General features: G+C 46.1%; 1 protein-coding gene across 3 annotated transcripts in view; it reads right to left on the reverse strand.

The window, feature by feature from the left end:
- Nucleotides 1-2313, reverse strand: part of LOC135558979 (capping protein, Arp2/3 and myosin-I linker protein 3-like) — a 61414-nt gene extending 59101 nt beyond the window's left edge. Inside the window, exon 1 of one of the 3 annotated variants that reach the window (XM_064993253.1) lies at nucleotides 2111-2313. In XM_064993253.1, the coding sequence (XP_064849325.1) occupies nucleotides 2111-2168 (58 nt within the window). In that variant the 5' untranslated portion in view covers nucleotides 2169-2313. The remainder of the gene's footprint in view (nucleotides 1-2110) is intronic. The other 2 variants (XM_064993252.1, XM_064993251.1) reach the window with 2 other exon arrangements.
- Between the last annotated feature and the right edge of the window lie 16667 nt (nucleotides 2314-18980).

Genomic DNA, 18980 nt, shown 5'->3' on the forward strand with positions numbered 1-18980 from the left:
CAAAACGTAGCATGAATTTTGAATAAGTGGGACACATTTTGCATTTCAGTCTTCTGTAACCTCTTTCAACATCTATCCAACACATTAGCCCAACACATTTCTGAAATCCTCAAGATGTTTCCTAATCACACAGAAAAACTCATGTTGATATCATATTCACAGAGGCATGACACACTCATTTGTGTACACTGAGTCCAAACCATATTTTCTGTTTGCATTTGGTAGACTACGACAGCAGGTTAGATGAACTGGGACACGATGATTATAATCCTGATTGTACTCTAATGACAATTCAATTGAATTTTGTGTGATTAGGAAACGTGTGTTGTGTTGGGATAATATATTGGATAGATGTCTGAACAGGTTACAAACCCACTTTTTCTGAATTCATTAAAATAACAGTACCAATAACAGTACTACAAAAAAAACATGTTTACAGGATATAGTACTACAAGCCATCTTACTTTAGCTAGCTACAGTTGGTAAAGCGGGACAACAACAAAAATGATTGAAATACAAAAGACATTTACATCACAATTTGGGATGATTATTTATGACAGATTTATAACCTCAACATCAAAACAGAAAAAAAATCTGTGCCACTTATCTTACTGTGTGCTTCGCAGGGTGAGCTCCCACCTTGACGCTTGCTCTGTGATGTCACACCAATGAAGTGATCATGTGTTTTCTCTGCAAGGGCTTAGTCACAATAGTGTTGATTTTCTCTCGTCAGACCAATGAATAAATGTGTCAGGATTAAGCTGTGCCAGTTTATATGACCTCCCACTCTTTCTGATTTCACCCTGCCTCAATCCAGGAATGAAAAAATGCATTGTACTCCCAAATGTTACACTGACAAGGTTGAACGACTGCTTGCTTAACAGTTGCTCAATCTTCTCAGTGTAACAGTTGTAATAACTGGACAATTCGGAGTTCCAATGTTGATTAATGTGCACTGTCCCTGTAAAAAAAAAAAAAACTCAAACTCGATGCATTTCCCATCCCTGGATTGGGGGACGTTTTCTGAGACATTTCTGGTGCTGGTTCCACCGTGTCTTAATCGACACAGGAAGCCTGTCTGAACCATCGCATAGCTGTAAGCAAGCGGGTCAGATCTGCTGGCAAAGTTAAAAACCTGCCTTGATTGTCTAATGGAAATGCTCTTTCTCCATGAGTGTCCACCACACATCCCTTCCTTCCTCTCTCTGTACCTTTAGCTCTGACTGGTCATTACCACAGCCAAATCCAGAAACAAACAAGGGATTAATTTGCCATCACGATAATTAACAGCGAGAGACACCCTTTTATAACACCCTTCTGTCCAATGGTGTCAGTCGGTGTGTGTGCTTGCAATGTGTTTGTGTGTGTGTATATGTCAGACACTACCATTGTGCTGGCATGTGTGACCAACGTGAGTGTGATCTTGCTTGTCACATGTTTAAATATAACTCTCAGTGTGTGTGTGTGTGTGTGTGTGTGTGTGTGTGTGTGTGTGTGTGTGTGTGTGTGTGTGTGTGTGTGTGTGTGTGCGCGCGTGCGCGTGTGCGTGTGCGTGTGTGCTAAACAGTGGTATGCTGAGCGCTGCACACCCTAAGGGCACTATAGCCCATCTATTCAGCGTAGAGGGCCTCTCAATGCAAAAACTCATGCCTGCAAGCTTCAAACAAAATGATTGTTCCACATGACACCCATACACACAAACACACTCAAAGGAAAACTATTAAATCCAGGGCAAAGCACCCAAGACACGCACATGCAGGCACGCATTTGCAGTAACACACATCCAACCAACTCGCTACTGACAGAAGTGGGGTTTAATAACCGTGTAAAGTATGATTGTGGTAAACGCAGAGCAGGCAGCGGGAACCAAAGCAATCCCAACGTAGCCTGTTTATTTCGATTCGGATCGATAGGAATAACAGGTTATCATTCCTGCCGTGGGTTTACACAGGAGAACATGGAACGTCAAAGAGAGTGACATGTACAATAAAATAACCATTGGAATTCAGAAACAGCGATAGGCTCTGTATTCTGCCCAGGAAATATAGTATGGAGGCTACAGCAGGTGTTGAGCATGACAGTGAATTTAAAAGAGCAGTTTTGCGCTTACCTGTGTTTTCCCTGCCGACGTGAACGAAACCTGCAGCGGTGGTCTCTTTAGAGGCCATAGCGCGCCCTGACTCTCCGTCTGCGCTTCTTATAATCAAGGGAGAGAGCCGCTAATGCGTTTCAACTGGCAATCGGAGAGTAGCGCGGGCGACTCCAGTTCTTATAAACATATCAATTCGGGGGGAGAGACAGATAGAGCGACACAGATAGAGCGAGACAGAGAGAGATAGAGAGAGAGAGAGAGAGAGGAAGAGAGAGAGAGAGAGGAAGAGAGAGAGAGAGAGAGAGAGAGAGAGATGCATCAGCAACGCAAGAAGCATAGACCCAAGTGCTTCAGATATTACTTTTAATATTTGAGGGAAAATAAAATAATAACACTATAATCTCGAATCTCAAATAATCTCAACACTAATTCTAATAACACGAATTATTAAAAGTCACACAAAAAACATTGAATAAACGTATTAACTTGGTCAAAATATTCTAATGATAATTGTTATCTTTAATATCAAAATTAATAATGACTCCATTTTGCTTCATTAAATCAATAACTTTTGGTTCATTTCATTCATATCAAGAAATAGCCTACAGAACCGCCCATTGTCAATATATGGCCATGGAGACAGTTTTTTGTGAGCTGGGTGGTTTCCAACAATTATTACACAGTATGGACTGCTGCAGTAAAAACTGGAGGAGAAGTCACCACCTTTGTCATCCACAGTTTTCACGCGACTCAAGTCATACCGTATTAAAAAAAATATCACAACAGCTGTGATGGAATGAAAAGGGAACGGTGTGGTACCGTGGTAAAGTTGCTTTGAGATTCGATATTTGTCAAACATTCGGACCTTCGAACATCAATAGCTTGCGATCGATTTGAGTTTTATGAAGAAAAAAAGATGTTCATGAAATCACAGTTTCATAATCACACAGCAATAGTGAAGGCAGCCTGGCCACAGTCAATGCAGCTAGTTAGGAACTACCAACAAAGTGCATGATCACAATATTAAAATGTGAATAGCTATTACACCATGTGACTTAGCAACCTTATTTCAACTGTACATTATTCTTTACACAGAGAGGCATGTCACAGACTCTTTAGTTTTCTCGTAAAATTATTCCTATGTTTTTGAAATATACATATTTATAGAAAAATCAACTAAAATGCCATAGCTCCTTGACCATGTGACCTAGACACTTCAAACCAACTTTGGAATGTTCACAGGGTAGGGACACACATAGCACACCCTTTGGCTTCCCCAGTAAGCACTTACACAATTTTATATCAATATTTGAACATGTACAATTTAAATAGCAACCACATGATTTAGCAACCTAGTTTTAACTGTCCATTATTACTTATATAAACAGTCATGTTGCACACACTAGTGTTCTCATAAAATGATTCCTACATTTAAAAAAAAGTATATACAGTGCATTCGGGAAAGTATTCAGACTCCTTGACTATTTCCACATTTTGTTAAGTTACAGCCCTATTCTAAAATTGATTACATTGTTTTTTCCCTGATCAATCCACACACAATCCTCATAATGACAAAGCAACAAAAAAAACACATTTACATAAGTATTCAGACCCTTTACTCAGTACTTTGTTGAAGCACCTTTGACAGCGATAACAGCCTTGAGTCAAATCAAATCAAAGTTTATTTGTCACGCGCGCCAAATACAAGTGAAATGCTTACTTACAGGTCCTAACCAACAGTGCAATTTTTAAGTAAAAAAAAAAGGTATTAGGTGAACAAGTAACAAAATAAAAAACAAGAGAGGCTATATACAGTAGCGATGCTATAACAGTAGAGAGGCTATATACAGTAGCAATGCTATAACAGTAGCGAGGCTATATACAGTAGCGATGCTATAACAGTAGCGAGGCTAAATACAGGCACCGGTTAGTCAGCCTAATTGAGGTAGTATGTACATGTAGGTATGGTTAAAGTGACTATGCATATACAGTGCCTTGCGAAAGTATTCGGCCCCCTTGAACTTTGCGACCTTTTGCCACATTTCAGGCTTCAAACATAAAGATATAAAACTGTATTTTTTGTGAAGAATCAACAACAAGTGGGACACAATCATGAAGTGGAACGACATTTATTGGGTATTTCAAACTTTTTTAACAAATCAAAAACTGAAAAATTGGCCGTGCAAAATTATTCAGCCCCCTTAAGTTAATACTTTGTAGCGCCACCTTTTGCTGCGATTACAGCTGTAAGTCGCTTGGGGTATGTCTCTATCAGTTTTGCACATCGAGAGACTTTTTTCCCATTCATTCTTGCAAAACAGCTCGAGCTCAGTGAGGTTGGATGGAGAGCATTTGTGAACAGCAGTTTTCAGTTCTTTCCACAGATTCTCGATTGGATTCAGGTCTGGACTTTGACTTGGCCATTCTAACACCCGGATATGTTTACTTTTGAACCATTCCATTGTAGATTTTGCTTTATGTTTTGGATCATTGTCTTGTTGGAAGACAAATCTCCGTCCCAGTCTCAGGTCTTTTGCAGACTCCATCAGGTTTTCTTCCAGAATGGTCCTGTATTTGGCTCCATCCATCTTCCCATCAATTTTAACCATCTTCCTTGTCCCTGCTGAAGAAAAACAGGCCCAAACCATGATGCTGCCACCACCATGTTTGACAGTGGGGATGGATGTTCAGGCTGATGAGCTGTGTTGCTTTTACGCCAAACATAACGTTTTGCATTGTTGCCAAAAAGTTACATTTTGGTTTCATCTGACCAGAGCATCTTCTTCCACATGTTTGGTGTGTCTCCCAGGTGGCTTGTGGCAAACCTTAAACGACACTTTTTATGGATATCTTTAAGAAATGGCTTTCTTCTTGCCACTCTTCCATAAAGGCCAGATTTGTGCAATATACGACTGATTGTTGTCCTATGGACAGAGTCTCCCACCTCAGCTGTAGATCTCTGCAGTTCATCCAGAGTGATCATGGGCCTCTTGGCTGCATCTATGATCAGTCTTCTCCTTGTATGAGCTGAAAGTTTAGAGGGACGGCCAGGTCTTGGTAGATTTGCAGTGGTCTGATACTCATTCCATTTCAATATTATCGCTTGCACAGTGCTCCTTGGGATGTTTAAAGCTTGGGAAATCTTTTTGTATCCAAATCCGGCTTTAAACTTCTTCACAACAGTATCTCGGACCTGCCTGGTGTGTTCCTTGTTCTTCATGATGCTCTCTGCGCTTTTAACGGACCTCTGAGACTATCACAGTGCAGGTGCATTTATACGGAGACTTGATTACACACAGGTGGATTGTATTTATCATCATTAGTCATTTAGGTCAACATTGGATCATTCAGAGATCCTCACTGAACTTCTGGAGAGAGTTTGCTGCACTGAAAGTAAAGGGGCTGAATCATTTTGCACGCCCAATTTTTCAGTTTTTGATTTGTTAAAAAAGTTTGAAATATCCAATAAATGTCGTTCCACTACATGATTGTGTCCCACTTGTTGTTGATTCTTCACAAAAAAATACAGTTTTATATCTTTATGTTTGAAGCCTGAAATGTGGCAAAAGGTTGCAAAGTTCAAGGGGGCCGAATAGTTTCGCAAGGCACTGTATGATGAACAGAGAGTTGCAGAAGCGTGAAAGAGGTGTTGGCAGGTGGTGGGTTGCTTAATGCAGGGAAACATAAATCAGTTTTACCTAATTTCTATCAACATGTTAAATGTGCAACCAAAGGGAAAACAACTCCAGATCACCTGTACTCCACACACAGAGACGCGTACAAAGCTCTCCCTCGTCCTCCATTTGGTAAATCTGACCACAATTCTATCCTCCTAATTCCTGTTTATGAGCAACAATTAAAGCAGGAAGCATCAGTGACTCAGGCTATAAAAAAGTGGTCAGATGAAGCAGATGCTAAACTACAGGACTGTTTTGCTATCACAGACTGGAACATGTTCCGGGATTCTTCCGATTGCATTGAGGAGTACACCACATCAGTCACTGGCTTTATCAATGACTGCATCGAGGACGTTGCCCCCACACTGACTATACGTACATACCCCAACCAGAAGCCATGGATTACAGGCAACATTCGCACTGAGCTAAAGGGTAGAGATGCCGCTTTCAAGGTGTGGGACTCTAATCCGGAAGCTTATAAGAAATCCTGCAATGCTCTCTGACGAGCAATCAAACAGGCAAAGCGCCAATACAGGGCTAAGATCGAATCGTATTACACCGGCTCCAACGCTCATCTTTTATGGCAGGGCTTGCAAACCATTACAGACGACAGGGAAGCACAGCCGCGAGCTGCCCAGTGACACGAGCCTACCAGATGAGCTAAATCACTTATATGCTCGCTTCGAGGCAAGCAACACTAAGGCATGCATGAGAGCACAAGCTGTTCCAGGACAACTGTGTGATCACGCTCTCAGTAACCGACATGAGTAAGACCTTACAGGTCAACATTCACAAGGCCGCGGGGCTAGACGGATTACCAGGACGTATGCTACGGGTATGTGCTGACCAACTGGCATGTGTATTCACTGACATTTTCAACATGTCCCTGATTGAGTCTGTAAAACCAACATGTTTCAAGCAGACCACCATAGTCCATGTACCCAAGAACACTAAGGCAACCTGCCTAAGTGATTACAGACCCGTAGCACTCACGTCTGTAGCCATGAAGAGTTTTGAAAGGCTGGTAATGGCTCACATCAACACCATTATCCCAGAAACCCTAGACCCACTCCAATTTGCATACCGCCCAAACAGATTCACAGATGATACAATCTCTATTGCACTTCACACTGCCCTTTCCCACATGGACAAAAGGAACCCCTGTGTGAGAATGCTATTTAAAAGGACGACCCAGCACGCCCCCATTCTCATCAACGGGGCTGTAGTGGAGCACATCACCAACAAACTAGAATGATCCAAACACACCAAGACAGTCGTAAAGAGGGCACGACAAAGCCTATTCCCCCCTCAGGAAACTAAAAAGATTTGGCATGGGTCCTCAGATCCTCAAAAGGTTCTACAGCTGTAACATTGAGAGCATCCTGCAACAGCATCAGTTCTCTCCAGGGATGTTCAATGGGGTTCAAGTCTGGGCTCTGGCTGGACAACTCAAGGACATGGAGACTTGTCCCGAAGCCACTCCTGCATTGTCTTGGCTGTGTGCTTAGGGTCGCTATCCTATTGGAAGATGAACATTCACCCCAGTCTGAGGACCTGAGCGCTCTGGAGCAGGTTTTCATCAAAGATCTCTCTATACTTCGCTCCTTACGCTTTGCCTCGATTCTGACTAGTCTCCCAGTACCTGCCACTGAAAAACATACCCACAGTATGATGCCGCCTCCACCATGCTTCACCCTAGGGATGGTGCGAGGTTTCCTCTAGATGTGAAGCTGGCATTCACGTTTCATCAGAACAGCCAATCTTGTTTCTCGTGGTCTGAGAGTCTTTAGGTGCCTTTTGGAAAACTCTATGTGGGCTGTCATGTGCCTTTTATTGAGGAGTGGCTCCCGTCTGGCTACTCTACCATAAAGGCCTGATTGGAGGAGTGCTGCAGAGATGGTTGTCATTCTGGAAGGTTCTCCCATCTCCATAGAGGAACTCTAGAGCTCTGTCAGAGTGACCATTGGATTCTTGGTCACCTCCCTGACCAAGGCCCTTCTACCCGATTGCTCAGTTAGGCCGGGCAACCAGCTCTAGGAAGAGTCTTGGTGGTATCAAACCACAAAGACTTCCATTTAAGAATGATGGAGGCCACTGTGTTCTTGGGGTACTTCAATGCTGCAAAGATGTTTTGGTACCCTTCCCCCGATCTGTGCCTCGACACAATTCTATCTCGAAGCTATACGGACTGTTCCTTCGACATCATGGCTTGCTTTTTGATCTGACATGCACTGGCGACTGTGGGACCTTATATAGACAGGTGTGTGCCTTTCCAAATCATGTCCAATTAATTGAATTTACCACAGGTGGACTCCAATCAAGTTGTAGAAACATCTCAAGGATGATCAATGGAAACAGGATGCACCTGAGCTCAATTTCAAGTCTCATAGCAAAGGGTCTGAAAACGTATGCAAAGTTATTTCTGTTCTCTATTTTTAATACATTTGCAAAAATGTCTAAAAACCTGTTTTCGCTTTGTCATTATGGGGTATTGTGTTTAGATTGATGAGGAAAATGTTTTATTTAATCCATTTTAGAATAAGGCCGTAACGTAACAAAATGTGGAAAAGGCAAGTCGTCTGTATACTTTATGAATGCACTGTGTGTCTATTCATTCACTACCAGATGGGTAACACTTTATTTTAAGGGTCCGTAAAAAAACATTCATAAAGAATTTCTCACATAAAGATGGGCATGTCCTTGGTAGGAATTCCTGCAGTACTTGGTAAAAGAACAAGCACGCAACACAGCATGTTTCAGGAAATATACTGTATATACATGAATAACTGTGAAGAACTAGCTTACTTACATTTACAAATGTGGGAGTAATGATTAGTAAATGGTGAGTAGCCGGTTTGTAAATGACTTATACATGGTTTATTATGGACCCTTATAATGAAGTGTTACCCTAGGCTAGGATTTTGCTGGGCCCAGCCCAGTTATGCTAGATTTAGCACCACAGACGGCTCAGCAGCTGCAGGCAAGTGTAGTGGACGTAGGATGGAGAGAGAGAGAGAGAGAGATAGAGAGAGAGAGAGAGAGACACACACACACACTGACACATGTACTGCCAGTGTATTGATATTTTGGGTCTATATTATGTATGTAATAGTAATTAACCCTTAGGATAGGGGAGACAAATACAATATTCTTAAATCCACATAAAAACAATATGCACATTTTCCCACCAGAGATGTGTTTCCATCAACACATCTCTGGTGGGAAAATGTGCATACTGTTTGCAGATATATTGCAGATAAAAAGCTGTGCGCGATGAAATAGTGCACATAAATATACAATTTGTGGTTTAATTCCCATGTACAGAATAAAGTTAAATGGGTTTCCATCGCATTTTCAACTCAACTGAAGGTTTTCTCACAAAATCTTTTGCGTTATATAGGGAGTGTGCCCACTTTAGTATTGGCACATGCGCTCTAACTAATAGCTTGCAGATACAGTGTGGGTATAGCCCACCATGACTAGGGAAACCATGCAGTTAAATAGGCTACAGACGGAATAAGTTACGATGAACTTCACAGGGTGGTGAAAGCACTGTGATCTTGATGCGCCTTTCCAATTAATATCAAGGGTCTTGTTCTGGAGACATGATGATTCATGCTTGACTGCTGTTTGACAACTACAAATATTCTCATCCGTGATAATCTCATCATGTAGACCAATGGTCACCAACCTTTTCTGAGTCAAGATCACTTTCTGAGTCAAAATGCGAGCAGAGAGCTACCACTCAGATTTTTTTTAAACATGTCTTAAAAAACGTAAGCCTATGCAACATTAACCAATTAAAAACAGTTATGTAGCAATGAGGTTTGGCAGTAGGCTATAGGCCCGATACATTACCACCACATATTGGCTACACTCAAATTGCCCTGCCAATAAGGTTCTTCTCAGACCCTTTTGAAATGATATTTCAACATTTTAGGTGCATGATCCCACTGATCATTTTTGTATTACTTGATGATCCCACTGATCATTTTTGTATTACTTGATGATCCCACTGATCATTGTTGTATTACTTGTGATGCACAGCTTTTACTGGACTGATGGCCTGCATCTGATGGTCAGTCTGAGGGGAGGGAGGGAGCAGCCTTGAGGCTACCTCCCACCTGACTCGCCGTCCCTCCTCTCTCGCTCCCTTCAATGAGAAGAGGGGTTACAGACTTCCATCTGATGGTCAGTCTGAGGGGAGGGAGCAGCCTTGAGGCTACCTCCCACCTGACTCGCCGTCACTCCTCTCTAGCTCCCTTCAATGTGAAGAGGGCTTACAGACTCCCAGCTGATGGCAGAAATAAGGCAGAAATAATGCAGTGTGACTTATGACCAGAGAAACAAAAATATTCCTTGATATTAAAAAAGACACAAGCTGGAAATAATAACAACGCAAGCTCATCGAAACTCTTCGCTATACTCATTCATTGCCGCTGCAGTGCTGGTTGTAGCGTGAGTGGAAGTAGGGAGATCGCAAATGTAGGGCTTATAAAACTGTTGAACAAAATGTTGACGGTGCTGAATAACAACTTAAATAAGAACTCACTCATAAAAACAGCAGCTATCGCTCTGGTCATGGTTTGAAAAGAAATCTCACATGATCAACTTTTGCTGTGCATTCAAAGCTTATTTTTACAGTCTATGGATCGAGGAAACTGTGCAGACACGGTGGTCTGGGCTATCTGAATGGGCAGCGGTAGGCCTATAGGTGCACTAAATTTGCTCTCTGAGCCTGCCTGGTAGGCGGAGTTCTACCTTCAGACACATGAAATGGTTCAAAATGGGAACACTTTGCCTTCCCGGCGCTTAGGGCTACTGAATCTACCGCCAACAGCAGAAAAATAAATAAATAGGAACGCAAGGCTTTATCTTTGGGTTTTTTACAGACGTGTTTGGGGATTGACTAGGAATGGCTATATCCACAACATGTCCATTTTGTGGAAACACACCACTGGTGGGAAGATGCAGATTTTAGAATATTCACATGAAAATCTGTCGCCAATTAGATAGAAACGTAGCTACTGAAGCAAATATGTTGGGTCTGTTTGAAGGGCAAGCCAGGTTTGGCCATTTGGTTATCTATATTGTCCGTTTGGTGGAAACACCAATGACGGGAAAATTTGTATATTTTCTTCATGCAGATTTAAGAATATTCACATGAAAATCTATCGCAAATTGGATATAAACCTAGTTTTTGAAGGAAATATGTTGAGTCTGTTTGAAGGGCAAGCCAGGTTTGGCCATTTGGTTATCTTTATTGGAATTAATATTTTTGAATACGTGGATGCCTTCATTTAAGATAACGTATTTCAACCCATCAATCTGCACAGTATGGGAGAGCCATGAGGTTTTGTTCAGTACAAATCCGTACAGGTTTCAGGCACTATTCCTTCGCATCCTTGATAGCAAGTGTGGAAAAGTTAATATTGTAAGTCAATTACCATCTTGCAAAAACACTCTATTACACACATCATTACAAACACACCATCACCCTGTCTCTCTCTCTCTCTCTCTCACACACACACACACACACACACACACACACACACACACACACACACACACACACACACACACACACACACACACACACACACACACACACACACACACACACACACACACACACACACACACACACACACACACACACACACACACACACTCACACACACACACACGAAAACAACAGGAAACAAACGGGAACTGACTTGATTCTGAAAAGGAGGGGTACGGTAGAGTTATGAGACAAACGAGAGAGGGGCATGGCAAACAGATTAAGCAAAATGACTCATTTCCCTTTGTATCCTTGAAAGGATTGGTACAGATCACAAAGGGCTTGAGAGGCCTGATTGGATCAAGCAGCAAATAAAGCAGAAAACAGAAAGAGTCTAGTGTGATCATTCCACCGATCTGAACCATTGCTTGTCGAACCCAACCCTAAGTCATTTCACAAATGTAATATCTGCTATTGTTTTACAGCCTCCTTTGTCCCTTTCACTCTGCAGTGAAGTGGATGATGAACCCATGTGTGTGAGCATGCACCATGCACTACACACACAAACAGTTCAGGGTAAGCTTGCATTTGTGAGAGGTGTGTGTGAGGGTGTATAGAAGGCACAGGAGCAGCTGGCTCTGGTGTCATCCCTAACACTGGCCCTAAAGGGGCCCCATGGCCACATAAACATGTTTGTGTCACTTTGTGTGTGAGAGGAGACCTTTGTGTCTGTGTCTCTCAAATGATGTCACTGGAGTGAAAGACCCCAGTGGGGGGGCATAACAGCAGGGATAGAAGGGGAGGGAGGGAAGGGTGAGTGGAGGAGCGAAGACAATGAAAACTGGCAGGTTTAGGGTCTCCTCTCCTTGAATTTGCTTTCCCTGTACAGTGCTTCAACACTAGTGCAGATGGAAAGGAGGCAGCAGTCACTGCAGACTATTGAGATTGAACTTAAAGAGTTTAGCTAAGATGATAAACAGGCCGACACGGGGTCCAGGTTTCACAGGGTGAAAGACTTCAGCTGTTCACACGGACACGCTTGAAAGTATGATCTCATCCTTTATTAATGAACACATCATCTCAAAGACAGGAGCAGGGACGTCCTCAGTGTACTCTCACTTACTTCTCTGTCTGTAAGGATGTATGTATGAACGCTCCCAGTAAAAATAAACTCAGACATGTTATTTCCATTAAAACATTTACAGTTGACTGATCTTTGGACCATCACGCATGGTCCTATGGAATAGATCATACAAGAACCTCTTATCTGTGCTTTTTTTTTACAAGAACCTCAGAATCGGTGTATTTTGAAATACAAAGTGGTGCTTAGCTAAAGGAGATTTACGGACTGTATCCATTTCATCATTTTAGGTCTTGGTCTTTTCCTGGCTGTCTACACCAGGATGTGTGCAAATAGGATAAGGCAGTTACGCTTCATATATATATATATACTAACAGTGCTTGGGTCTATCAGTGCTTATGATGTGCTGCCCTCACCTGGTGAGACAGGGTAAAATCCTATTCCCATTTCTCCTCTCTTCCATTTCATATGAATGAGCATTGGCTGATGCAGGCATGAAATGAGTGCTGCATATAGTAAAGGATATAACGGTAATTATGTTTGCTTTTTCGAAGCTCACTGTGCTGAACATGGAAAGTTCAGTTTGTCACAGTGTTTGACTGCACATGTCAAAGCAAATCATAGTGGGGGGGGGGCATACACTATTGTAAGCACTCCACCCCTGGCCCAAGGCAGCATGCAGCTAGGGCCAAAACTCTCTTCATCTGGCTGATGGGACTACATGGGTGACCTTTACAGCTTGTGCTGTGACTGATATAAAGCAGAGTATGAAGCCTGTTAGTCATACAAGCCCACAGAGTATTGCTGTCGCTACAGCATCCTGGCTTCCCCCCTGTCTGCACTCACCTCTCCCAGGGTTCCGTTCACGTGGTCCCCAGCTGCTGACCGGGCGTTTCGGGATCTCAAACACTGCTTCACCACGGCTCCCATCTTGGTTCATCCTGACCCGTCCGGCCACTTCGTGGTGGAGGCCGATGCTTCAGATGTCAGAATGGGGGCTGTCCTGTCCCAGCGTTCTGCCCTGGACCTCAAGCTGCATTCCTGCGCCGCCTTCTCCCACCGCCTCAGTGCCAAGGAGAGGAACTACGATGTGGGGAATAGTGAGCTTCTCGCTGTGAAGATGGAGTTGGTGGAGTTGAGACCGGGGCTGGAGGTGGCGGGACCATCCATTCATTGTGTGGACCGACCACACGAACCTGGAATATTTCCGCACTGCCAAGCGCCTCAATTCCAGGCAGGGTAGGTGGGCCCTACTGTTCACCTGTTTCAACTTCTCCCTCTCCTACTGCCGGGATCCAAGAATGTCAAGCCGGATGCGCCGTCACGCCGCTATAGCCCCACGACTACTACCCCAGGGGTAGACCGGGGGATCCAGATAACCGGATGTTCGTGCCTGACGCTGTCCGCTCCGTGGTCCTGGAGTTGTCCCATTCCTCCAGGCTTGCCTGCCACCCGGGCTCCCGTTGGATCCTGGCTTTTGTGCGACAACGCTTTTGGTGGCCTACCATGGTTCCTGATGTCTCTGCATTTCTCACCGCTTGGATGGTCTGTGCACAGAACAAGACTCCTCGGCAAGCTCCGGCTGGTCTCCTCCAACCTCTGCCTGTCCCTCACCGTCCCTGATCTCACATCTCCCTGGACTTTGTCACGGGTCTCCCCCATCTGATGGTTAACACCGCCATCCTGACCGTTGTGGATCGGTTTTCCAAAGCCTCCCACTTTATTCCTCTCACCAAGCTACCCTCCGGATCTTCCGGATCCATGGACTGCCAGCCGACATGGTCTACAACCGGGGTACTCAGCTCTCATCCCAGGTTCTGGAAGGTGTTCTGCACCCTCATTGGGTCATTGGCCAGCCTGTCCTCTGGTTTCCATCCCAGTCAAACGGCCAGTCGGTGCGAGCCAACCAGGACCTTGAGACTACTCTGCACTGCCTGGTCTCCGCCAACCCCACCACCTGGAGCCAGCAGCTTGTGTGGGTCGAGTATGCCCACAACACCCTTCCCTGCTCTTCCACCGGCCTATCACCGTTTGAATGTTCCCTGGGGTATCAGCCCCTGCTCTTCCTTGAGCAGGAAGAAGGGCTCGGCATACTGAGCTGTCGTCGCACCTGGAGGAGAGCCCGGTCGGCCCTCCTCAAGACCACCTCCAGGTATCGACGACAAGCGGATCGCCACCGGACCCTGGCTCCCCAGTATCATGTCGGGCAGAAGGTATGGCTGTCCACCCGGATCTGCCCCTCCGGGTGGAATCCCGCAAACTCTTCCCCCGGTTTATCGGTCCGTTTCCCATCTCCAAAGTTATTAGCCCCACTGCTGTTCATCTCCTGTTGCCCCGTACCCTTCAGAAACATCCCGCCTTTCATGGGTCTAGAGTTAAACCCATGTCTCACAGCCCTTTGTCTCCTGTCTCCAGGTCCACCCCTCTCCCCCGTCTCATCGACAGCCAACCGCAGTACACGGTGAGGCGTCTCCTGAAGGTTTGATCTCGGGGGCAGGGGGTTCCAGTACCTGGTTGACTGGGAGGATTATGGCCCAGAGGAGAGGTGCTGGGCCTCCGCCAGGGACATCCTGTACAGGGACAATGCCGACATCCCGGTCAACCAGGTATGCACCCAGGTAGGATGCCAGGTGTGGGGGGATTACTGTCACACCCTGATCTGTTTCACCGGTCTATGTGCTAGTCTCCACCCCCCTCCAGGTGTTGCTCACCTTCCCCATTATCCCCTGTGTATTTATACCTGTGTTCTCTGTTTGTCTGTTGTCAGTTCGTTTTGTTCTTAAAACCTACCAGCATTTGTTCCCCTACTCCAGTGTCACGACTTCTGCCGAAGTCGTTGCCTCTCCTTGTTCGGGCGGTGCTCGGCATTTCACGTCACCGGTCTTCTAGCCATCATTGATCCTTTTTTCATTTTCCATTGGTTTTGTCTTGTCTTCCCACACACCTGTTTTCAATCCCATTCATTACCTGTTGTGTATTTAACCCTCTGTTTCCCCTCATGTCTTTGTCAGAGATTGTTTTATTGTCAGTGTAGTGTGATGTTGTATAGGCGCGTCGGGTCCTCGTACCCATGTTTGTTTGTTTACGTACATTTAGTGTTATGGAGCATACTCCGTGAACTTTATTAAAAGACTCCATTTTACACTCTATTTGACTCTCCTGCGCCTGACTTCCCTGCCACCTATTACACCTATGCATAACATCCAGTCTGTTTCCTGCTCCTGTTTTCTGCCTGCCCTGTTCTGGACCCTTTGCACCAATCTCTGGATTACTGACTCCTGCCTGCCTTTGACCTGTTGTTTGCCAGGCCCGATGTTAGAAATAAACTTTTGTTTCTTCGACACTGTCTGCATCTGGGACATACCTGAAACGTGATACATTCACCATTGTTTGGAATTAAATAGAAGGGTGAACGGAGCGATCAGGCTGGTTCACTCAGGCTAATAGCCTACAGTATGACCTATAAACAAAAGGCTTAGGATTGCAATCTATGCTTCCCAATCAGAGGCAGCTGGCAATCGTTGTCTCTGATTGAGAACCATACTTAGGGTGCCTGTTTTCCTATTTAGAGTTGTGGGTGATTGTTTTCTGTTGTGTGTCTGCACCAGCCAGAACTGTTTCGGTCGTTCTCTTTGTTATTTTTGTTATTTCTGTGATCATTAAATAAACATGGACACACCTTGGTCCTCTCCTTCCAACAGCCGTTACAGAATCACCCAACAAGAAAGGACCAAGCAGTGTGGTGGCCAGGAGCAGAAGGTTCTGGACTCCTGGACATGGGAGGAGATATTGGACAGCAAGGGACCCTGGGCACAGGCTGGGGAATATCGCCGCCCCAAGGCAGAGCTGGAGGCAGTGAAAGCTGAGCGGCGGTATGAGGCAAGGCAGCGCAAAAGGCACGAGAGGCAGCCCCAAAAAAGGGAGGGAGCACACGGAGAGTGTGGCAGAGTCAGGTTGGAGACCTGAGCCGGCGCTGTGTGCTGTGCCTCCGGGGGGCTGGGAGGGTGCAGTGCGTCTATGCCTGCGCTCCGCCCGTGCCGGGCCAATGTGGGTATTGAGCCTAAGGGACTGGTGCGAGTGGTATGCACCAGATCTCCAGTACTCACCCTCAGCCCGGTTCAACCTGTGCCGGGCTAAAGTGGTCATCCAGCCTGGAGGAGTGGTGCCAAGGCTGCGCACCAGAGCTCCAGTGCTCCTCCACAGCCCGGTCCATCCGGTGCCTCCTCCACGCACCAGGCCTCCTGTAGGTCTCCCCAGACTGGTGGGTCCTGTGGCAGCCCCACCCACCAGGCTGTCTCTCCATCTCCTCCCTCTAGGTTCTCCCGCCTGTCCGGCACTTCCAGAGTCTCCCTCCTGTCCGGAGCTACCAGAGCCGCCCGTCTGTCAGGAGCTGCCAGAGCCGCCTGTCTGTCAGGAGCTGCCAGAGCCGCCCGTCTGTCAGGAGTTGCCGGAGCCGCCCGTCTGTCAGGAGTTGCCAGAGCCGCCCGTCTGTCAGGAGTTGCCGGAGCCGCCCGTCTGTCAGGAGTTGCCAGAGCCGCCCGTCAGTCAGGAGCTGCCGGAGCCGCCCATCAGTCAGGAACGGCCGGAGCCGCCCGTCAGTCAGGAGCTGCCGGAGCCGCCCATCAGTCATGAACGGCCGGAGCCGCCCGTCAGTCAGGAGCTGCCGGAGCCGCCCATCAGTCAGGAACGGCCGGAGCCGCCCGTCAGTCAGGAGCTGCCGGAGCCGCCCGTCTGTCAGGAGTTGCCAGAGCCGCCCGTCAGTCAGGAGCTGCCGGAGCCGCCCGTCAGTCAGGAACGGCCGGAGCCGCCCGTCAGTCAGGAGTTGCCGGAGCCGCCCGTCTGTCAGGAGTTGCCAGAGCCGCCCGTCAGTCAGGAGTTGCCGGAGCCGCCTGTCTGTCAGGAGTTGCCAGAGCCGCCCGTCAGTCAGGAGCTGCCGGAGCCGCCCGTCAGTCAGGAACGGCCGGAGCCGCCCGTCTGTCAGGAGCTGCCGGAGCCGCCCGTCTGTCAGGAGTTGCCAGAGCCGCCCGTCAGTCAGGAGCTGCCGGAGCCGCCCCAGTCAGGAACGGCCGGAGCCGCCCATCAGTCAGGAGCTGTCCGGAGCCGCCCGTCCGTGCCGGAGTCAGTCAGGAAGCCGCCCATCCGGAGCCGCCCGTCAGTCAGGAGTTGCCGGAGCCGCCCGTCAGTCAGGAACGGCCGGAGCCGCCCGTCAGTCAGGAGCTGCCGGAGCCGCCTTTCACTCTGGCGCTGCTGGAGTCTGCCGCCTGTCTGGCGCTGCCGGAGACTCCCGTCTATTCGGGGCCCGCTGCAAGGGTCCCCAGTCCGAGGTCGGCGGTGAGAGTCGCCGCTCCGAAGGCGCCTCTTAAGTGGGCCAAGACTATGGTGGAATGGGGTCCACGGCCTGCGCCAGAGCCGCCACCGCGACCCTCCCCTATGGGTTTAGGTTTTGCGGCCGGAGTCCGCACCTTTGAGGGGGGGGACTGTCACGTCCTGTCCTTAGTTCCTTTTTTATGTCTCTATTTTAGTTTGGTCAGGGCGTGAGTTGGGGTGGTCATTCTATGTTTTGTGTTCTATGTTTTATATCTCTATGTGTTTGGCCTGGTATGGTTCCCAATCAGAGGCAGCTGGCACCTTGGTCCTCTCCTTCCAACAGCCGTTACACTCAGATTAATAGGCAGAGCTATGGATGCAAGGACTGACCATCCAATGTATAAAAATAATAGTTGTGAGCATGTTTTGAGATGATAGTGTTTGTTTACTTGTACAATGTTTACAAACATTGGAGTAAAGCAAGCTAATACTCTGGATTCTGATGTGGTTTGACAGCTGATTTATAAGTTATATTATTTAAGACTCTGTGGGTATATTTAAGTGGACGGCAATATAAAACATATTTTCATGAGAGAGCCATGAACAATAACTAGTAATGCCTTATAATGTTAGAAAGCGCAGATATTTTTTAATCTATGATTTGTAGGCCCTTTTTGCACTAGCATGTACTGCTATAGTAAATAGCATGAAAAATAGTACATAGTAGATTTCATTTTAAAATGTCATATGTTATGAACAAGTTCTTAAGAACAACCTATTCATGAAAAATGGCAGAATAGGGCTTACATTTTTTTAAAAATAATCTACACATATTCATCAACTACAATTGACATGCTATAAGATTTCAGCTACCGTATTACTAGTGCTATGTGATTAACAGAAATGTCAGTTAAACAACTAATTGATCGGTCTCGGTTCAATTACTTGAACACCATTTCAATGTACACATTGCATTTTCTCTAGAAAATAAATCAGATCTTGCCTAAACTTTGCGATGTAGTAGGGAGTTGCAGTTCCCAGCAGGACATTATTCTACATAGTTTAGCGCATAAAACGTTTTAATGTCACGACTTCCACCGAAGTTGGCTCCCCTGCCTGTTCGGGCGGACGGTCGTTGTCGCCGTCCTACCAGCCGCTACCGATCCCTTTTTCGTTTGTCTTTTGGTTTAATTAGCTTCCCTATATGTAGTAGTTTGACCCGCCCTTGTTTTGTGCGGGATTGTTTTTTGTTACGTGTGTACATATTAGGTCGTAGTGTATTTTATTTTCTATACTGGGCACCCTGTGATTTTGGGTTGT

Source organism: Oncorhynchus masou, chromosome 17, assembly GCF_036934945.1.
Source record: "Oncorhynchus masou masou isolate Uvic2021 chromosome 17, UVic_Omas_1.1, whole genome shotgun sequence".
Taxonomy (NCBI): Eukaryota; Metazoa; Chordata; class Actinopteri; order Salmoniformes; family Salmonidae; genus Oncorhynchus; species Oncorhynchus masou.